The sequence below is a fragment of the Galleria mellonella genome, unplaced genomic scaffold, assembly GCF_026898425.1.
Source record: "Galleria mellonella isolate WM207_F2 unplaced genomic scaffold, CSIRO_AGI_GalMel_v1 utg63, whole genome shotgun sequence".
In the NCBI taxonomy this organism is placed as follows: domain Eukaryota; kingdom Metazoa; phylum Arthropoda; class Insecta; order Lepidoptera; family Pyralidae; genus Galleria; species Galleria mellonella.
In genome coordinates, this window is record NW_026442130.1 from 688,582 (window position 1) to 695,428 (window position 6,847).

Consider the following 6,847-nt stretch of genomic DNA (forward strand, 5'->3'; position numbering starts at 1 on the left):
CGAGTGAGTGGAACTATACGCTTTAATCCGTCCTTTTGGTGGATGAACGGTTTTAAGGTAAGCCCCTGGTAAATAGAGAATTTGACCGGGTTTTGACGAGCGCCACCGGGCTCGGCGAAGTTATGATTTTACTATGTAGCTTGTTTGAAATACACTATCGGAAATTACTGTTATGGGATCAGTAAAGCAAAGGAATGGCTAATATAAAATTGTAAGCATTACTATAATTAGATCCTTTAATACCAGAGGGAGACTTTGTACAAAAGTCGATTGCTTGGGCACCTCTGTTCCATTCGTGTTTCAACCGTGAAGCAGTTGTTTGTATAGCTGTGTTTCGGTTTGAAGGGTGAGATATGGTGTGAATTTACAGGGTACAGAGGAATAACACCTGAGTCCTCAGGAATGGCAACGCATGGGGGGTATCATGGGCGAAATAGTATACTCTGTTGTGTCCATGATACTGCTCATGTCTATAGGCGACGGTTACTACTTTCCATCAGGTGGGCCATCAGCTTGTTTGCCATTCTAAGTTGTATAAAAAAAAAGAAATATTTTTCCCAAAGAGGGTTGACGTCAGGCAGGCGGCCGGTCGTAGAACTAAAAGCGAAATCTTTTTGTAATATGGATAAAACTATATTACGCTGACCACAAATAATAATTGGGATAAGGGTAGGAAGGTGATGATGAATGAAATATTTTATGTATATTTTATTTATTTATTTAAACTTTAATGCACAGTAAAATTCTATGTACATTTGGCGGACTTAATACCGGACGGTGTTCTCTACCAGTCAACCATTGGGCGAACAGAGAAATACGTAGGTGGTGCATTTTTGAATAGAGAAAAAAAAGTCGTATAGAAAAACCAAAAAATTGAATTAAAAAATGTTTATATAAAAATATAAAAGTGAGGGACTCAAACAGAAGGCATTAGGAAGATCTTTATACTCGAGCGAAGGCGGGGCGTGCAGCTAGTGGTGTATTTACGAGTATATTTAAAATCAATTAATACATATTTTTTATTATTTTATCCATTGCAGAGTTTAATTTATACACTGTAATTTTAATAAAAATATATATATATATCTTATATATAAAATACTCGTGTCGCGGTGTTTGTTACCAAACTCCTCCGAAACGGCTTTACCGATTTTTTTGAAATTTTGTGTGCATATTGGGTAGGTCTAAGAATCGGCCAACATCTATTTTTCATACCCGTCCATGATAAGGGTGACCCTCCCCAAAATATATTTTTTTTTATTTTTTTGACAAATTTTTCATTTTTATTTTATTATGATTAAGCATTGAAAAATACATACAACTTTAAATTTTCATCGTTTTACGATCAACCCCTGTATTTTAATTGTGATTTTTATATTTCGCAATAAGTGGTAAAACGTTTACGGGGTCAGCTAGTATATATATATATATATATATATATATATATATATATATATATATATATATATATATATATATATATATATATATATATATATATACCACGACCATTTGCTAATTTCGCCTGTGTAAAGTAAACATAGATAATGAAAATAATTTTTTTGCATAGCAATATTCAGGCCATTTTGTAAAAAGCCCAAAGTGGGATCAGCGAAAATGTTATTGTATTAAGTACTGCATAATATATGCAGGGGGTTTTGCATTAAGCCTTTTTAATTGGGCCTATAATTTAAAGGACCCTTCGCTGCGAATTAGCCAGAACAAATAGCTTTCCCTTCTGTACAAATATTCGCATCAGCATATTGAATTTATAGGAAAATTATATTTTTATTATATTCAGTACTAGCTTTCGCTCTCATGTTTTTTGCCTATATATATATATATATATATATATTATATCGTCATAATTCGTGGCTCAGAGCCATTCCTTATGGGTCTACTTATTCTCGTCATTCCATCTAATGGGGAGTCGTTCTACACTGCGTTTGCCCATACGAGAACGTTCTTATACATTTGCCACTCAAGGTCCTTTATAAAATTTAAAAATCTTTTATGTATATACATAAAAGATTTTTATATTTATGTATATACATATATTTTTTTAGTTGATGACAATGGAATGTTAAACCCCGTCTGCGCTAACAGTATACACAGCGAAGGATGATTGATGAGGATGAAAAGACAGGTCAGTTAGCTCATCGTGATAAATACACTTTGGATTCAGCACGAAAGTTTCCAGGAAAGGAGCACGTGGGAGTTGACCTGATTATATATAGGTATATTGCTAACAAAGGGACCTATTCTTCATTACTAACACTTCCTTCCCCCTCTACATAAAAGGTTCTTAACTAGTAACTATTTGTCAAACTAGTAAATATTCGTCTATTATAAACCTCAATTACAATATAGATACATCACTATGTCAGCAAAACCCTAATATCAGCAAAGTCCTCATATATCGACATTCAATAACAGTAACTACACGTGCACCCTTCCGCTTTGCTGATGATGTTACATTAACTAAACACAGCAGGATATGTTCTGGCCACTACACAGGGTTCGGGGTTGGTCCGAACTAGTGAGACGCTGAGTTAGCCTGATTCGAGTATACCATATACTCGAATATCTAGTACTCGAATACTAATAATGAGTAAGAATAATAAGTAATGTGCGTAATTCGGATATGCAATACTCGAATATAAGATTCGAACATTTGTGTTACTCGAACACTAGTCATGAATCAAAACATTCTTTTTTTGTTTAGTTTTTTTTTTGTTTATCCATAATACACAAATGACTTGATATGATACTTGTATCTTGAACACAATACTGAACAAACGTATTTTATATTTAGCCGTTTTTATAATAGCAAATTACACAAGAAGCCATCTTTCATTAATTTTATCATTAATTACCAAATATATAAATTATTAATATACTCAATATTTATTATTTTCATTAAAAGTAAATTTCAAAAATCTACTGACAAATTATTTACGATTGATGAATACAAGTCCTAGAGTTCGAGTACTCAGATTCCAGTCTGTATTTGATAATTTTTTTTATCATATTAATATTACAAATGCGAAATTTTGTAACAAAATAATATATAGTTACTTTTTTACGTAAAAACTCCTTAACGGATTTGAACGAAATTTGGTACGCGGGTTAGTTATATCCTATATAAGTACATAGGATATTTTATATATTGATTCATACAGGTGAAGCAGAGTAATAATAAATTACTCGAACAACTCGAAAAAACTAAAATACTCGAATACCGAAAAAGACCATTTCGGCACATCACTAGTCCAAACTCCGCCGTGGACTGTCCGCCCGCGGCTAAACCAAAGGGCCGGATATTGTTCAACTCAAATTGGAGTCCATCTTATTCAAACATTTCGTAGGCAAATTAAGTTCACATTCACTATGGATGTATTTATTCTATTTCGTATTATTTTGTTTGACTTTAGTTTTTTTTACATCTGGGAGAGATATGTTTATTTTTTATTATTTCTTTATATTAATAGAGATTTTCTTATTTATCTGTGCAAATATTATAGTCATGATACTGTTTATATTTACAGAGGGCGGTTTTATTTAATTATCTGAAATAAATAAATAAAAAAATAAATACTAACTCACCTAGGCGTAGTCGCGGTATACAACTAGTAAAATAGGTATTGTTTACAATCCCTATTACTAACAATGCCTTCCTTTTTAACTTTTCTACATTACTTTGATTTCTGGATGTTTTATTTATTATTTTTAATGGATGATAATGGAATGGTGACCCCGCCTGTGCTAACGGTATACACTGGTGTACCCAATAAATTCACGCCATATCCCACCCTTCAAACCGAAACACAGCCATGCAAACACAACTGCTTCACAGTAGAAACACAAATGGGACAGAGGTACTCAAGTAAACGGCTTTTATACAAAGTCTCCCTCTATTACTATTAAGTAGCAAAAGGTTTACCTATTTAGATATTTGATCTTCATCTCCTGGAGCAGAATCAGTATTGGATGATTCAGATGATTCAGGAATAAAATCTTCCCTGCTTGTATTATTTAATGCGTCAATGTGTCTATTTTCGGGTACAATTTCAACAGATTCACTAGAGATATCTTCTATGATAATTGGTGATCCCGTGTTCATTACTGCTGTATACGATGTGGTATTAGTGCCGTTTGTTGTAGCAGTGGCGACTGCTTCGGACCCACTTACTGTTTCCTTTGTGCTGTTATGATAAACAGTTGCAATAACAGTTCCTACCGCATCTGCTGCAGCTAGATCAAAAGATTTTGTATTGTTTACGCTTGAAGAATTGCCTTCATATTTTGCAATCTCGTCAGCTGACACTCTTTTGTATATATCCTCTTCAATGACTCTAGTAATGGTTATAGTAACATTGCCATCCGATGCAGCAGATATAGTGATGTTTTTGTCTGCATCGGTTCCATTTAATCCAGTTTTATGATACGAGAGCGCAGTCGCACTTTCAGCCGATTCATTTATGGTGTCGTTTATTGTTATTAATTTTCGCACCTCCACAATGTACTCTGCCGGGGAGGCCACCAAATTATCTGTTAAGTTACCGGTTTTATTTGAAAAAGGGGAAGTAGCATTAGATGTTTCGGCGGCATCGGGTATTGCCATAATTATAATATCATTTTCAGTAGTAACCGTTCTTGTCTCATTAAAGTTAAGGACTGCTGATTCGGTTTCTTCCACTTGTGTTACATTTTTCGTTTTGTTTTTATCCGAATCGGATTCAATGTCATCAAACGCAAAGGCGCGTGCGCTTGATATTGAACCGGAAACATTATCTTCTTCAATAGTAATATTCTTCAATTCAGTGAAAGTGAAACCGGATGTCCCATTTTCCATGATGTTTATTGTTCCGTTATAACCTGGTATAGTTTTATTATGAAACAATAAATCTGGCACTACATCCGTTCCACTTAAGATATCGTCCTCATGTGTAACTTTCTTAGTTTCGGTAAAACTTTCTGCTTCAGCTTCTGCCGTTGCATAACTTTTGGTTTCATTTCCAGTTTGTGTAGGTATAGTTTCGTGATAAGAATGCGCATCTGCACTGGATGACGATCCAGAATAAGAACTGTTTGAGACATCAATATTTCTAGTATCAGTAATATTTAGAGGATCATCTGGTGTCTCTGTTAGTTGGGAAAATTGTGCGGTTTCTGTATTCGTGTAATTTTGTGAACCGGTGTCGTTCTTCGGAATAGTTGTTTCATTTTCTTCAGGCGGAATGTTCTCTGAAGTTTTATTATGTTCATGTTTTGGGTTCTCAATACCTGGAATTGTGTTAATGTTAGTACTATTTAGAGCAGAATTTGAATTCGATGATAAATTGGGGGTGTTTATTGGAAAAGATACGGTAGATTCATTTGTATCGACAGGTTTATCAGATGACACTGTTTTGTTGTTAATATTTTCATTATCACCTGACACTGTTGTATTAGGTGAATCAATGTCTTTGTTTGATATTGTTTTATGTAAATCACTGTTCGGAATAATGTGGGTGGAATTTGATGAGTTTTGTAAGTGGTTATGTTTATTGATTTCCGATAAATTCAAAGAAGGAATAGTATTATTTGACGACTCCGAGTTGGTAGAGGTAAGTGGTGTGAATATTTTCTGATTAGGAGTTGACGGCTCGTCTAGATTTCCTAATTCACTGTTCTTTATTGTAGTTGTACCGTTAGGATTTTCTTTTTCATTGTTATAATGTTTTGAATCTGTATTATTTAATGTTTTATTATCTTTTAGATGACTTTCTAGTGTTTTATGGAGATGTGAATGATCAAAAATTTGTGAACTATTGTCTTGTTGGATCTGTTTACCTTGATTTATTAAATTTAATTCATCGGACAGATTAGGAGAATATTTACTTTCTGTTTCATCTGCAGTTTGATTTTTTGAAGAAGATATTTCGGGTAAAGATACTTCATACGAGTTTAATAAATTATTTTCTTCTGATGAATTACTTGATTTAGACTTACCACTTGAGACAGTGTTATTTAGCAGTTTTTCCGTGGAATTACTTGCTTTATGTGGTAAGTTTGATGGTTCCTCAATGTTAGATAAGCCTGTTTTCTTTTGTGGATCAGTCACATCCTTGGATTTAATAGTTGGAATTGTTTCATTTGTTGATTTATCATCAATTATTATATTTTTACCAATAGCACTAGTTGTCTGTTCTGATAATTCATCATTCATAATTAAATCACTTTTACTGGTTACATTAGCTAAACTACTGTTATTTGGCACATTTTGTGCAATATTTGTAATTGGTTCTGGTGATGTCTGTTCAACAGATATTTTGTTTTCCTTTATTTCTTTATCATTTATAGGTAGGCTACTTGTTGAAGAGTTACCTTCGTTCGATGATATTATTGACGTGTCATTTATCATTATATTCTCTTTTTCAACTACATGTTCTGGGAATGCAGTACTATTTTTTGGTGTTGTTTCATTCCAATTAGTTATTAAATCTGATTGAGTATTGTTCAATGAAATAGACCTGTTACTATCAAAAGTCGATTCTGATACATTATCATGATTAGTCAATAGATCATCAATTTTAACGGATGTTAACTCAGGTGAATGGTCGTCATTATCAGTACTCTTAGTTCCATTCAGTTTAGAGATTTCCATATCTAAGGATTCATTCGGCATGTCTTTATTTACCACATTGGTTGTGTTCTTCAATTTTTGTTTAGGTCTTCGGTTGACTATATTAATATGAAGAGGGAAATTATACGGTCTATGCATTGGAGTAATGGTTGTTGTTATTTTACGTTTCCTTTTTTTACCACTTCTAGTATCATTTTTTATTTCCCTACGTACTCGATT

General features: G+C 33.3%; 1 protein-coding gene across 1 annotated transcript; it reads right to left on the reverse strand.

Moving 5' to 3' along the window:
* Positions 1-3,481: 3,481 nt before the first annotated feature.
* On the reverse strand, positions 3,482-6,406 carry LOC128201779 (putative uncharacterized protein DDB_G0282133). Its single transcript, XM_052899713.1, has 2 exons — positions 3,944-6,406; positions 3,482-3,569 (listed from the first exon to the last, which is right to left on the reverse strand). Exon 1 carries the CDS (start codon positions 6,404-6,406, stop codon positions 3,944-3,946), a length of 2,463 nt encoding a protein of 820 aa, XP_052755673.1. The 3' UTR covers positions 3,482-3,569.
* Positions 6,407-6,847: the final 441 nt, after the last annotated feature.

What these genes read in the sequence shown, in the direction of transcription:
- LOC128201779 (XM_052899713.1), bottom strand. Translation starts at nt 6,406, where the DNA reads ATGATAAATGACACGTCAATAATATCATCGAACGAAGGTAACTCTTCA.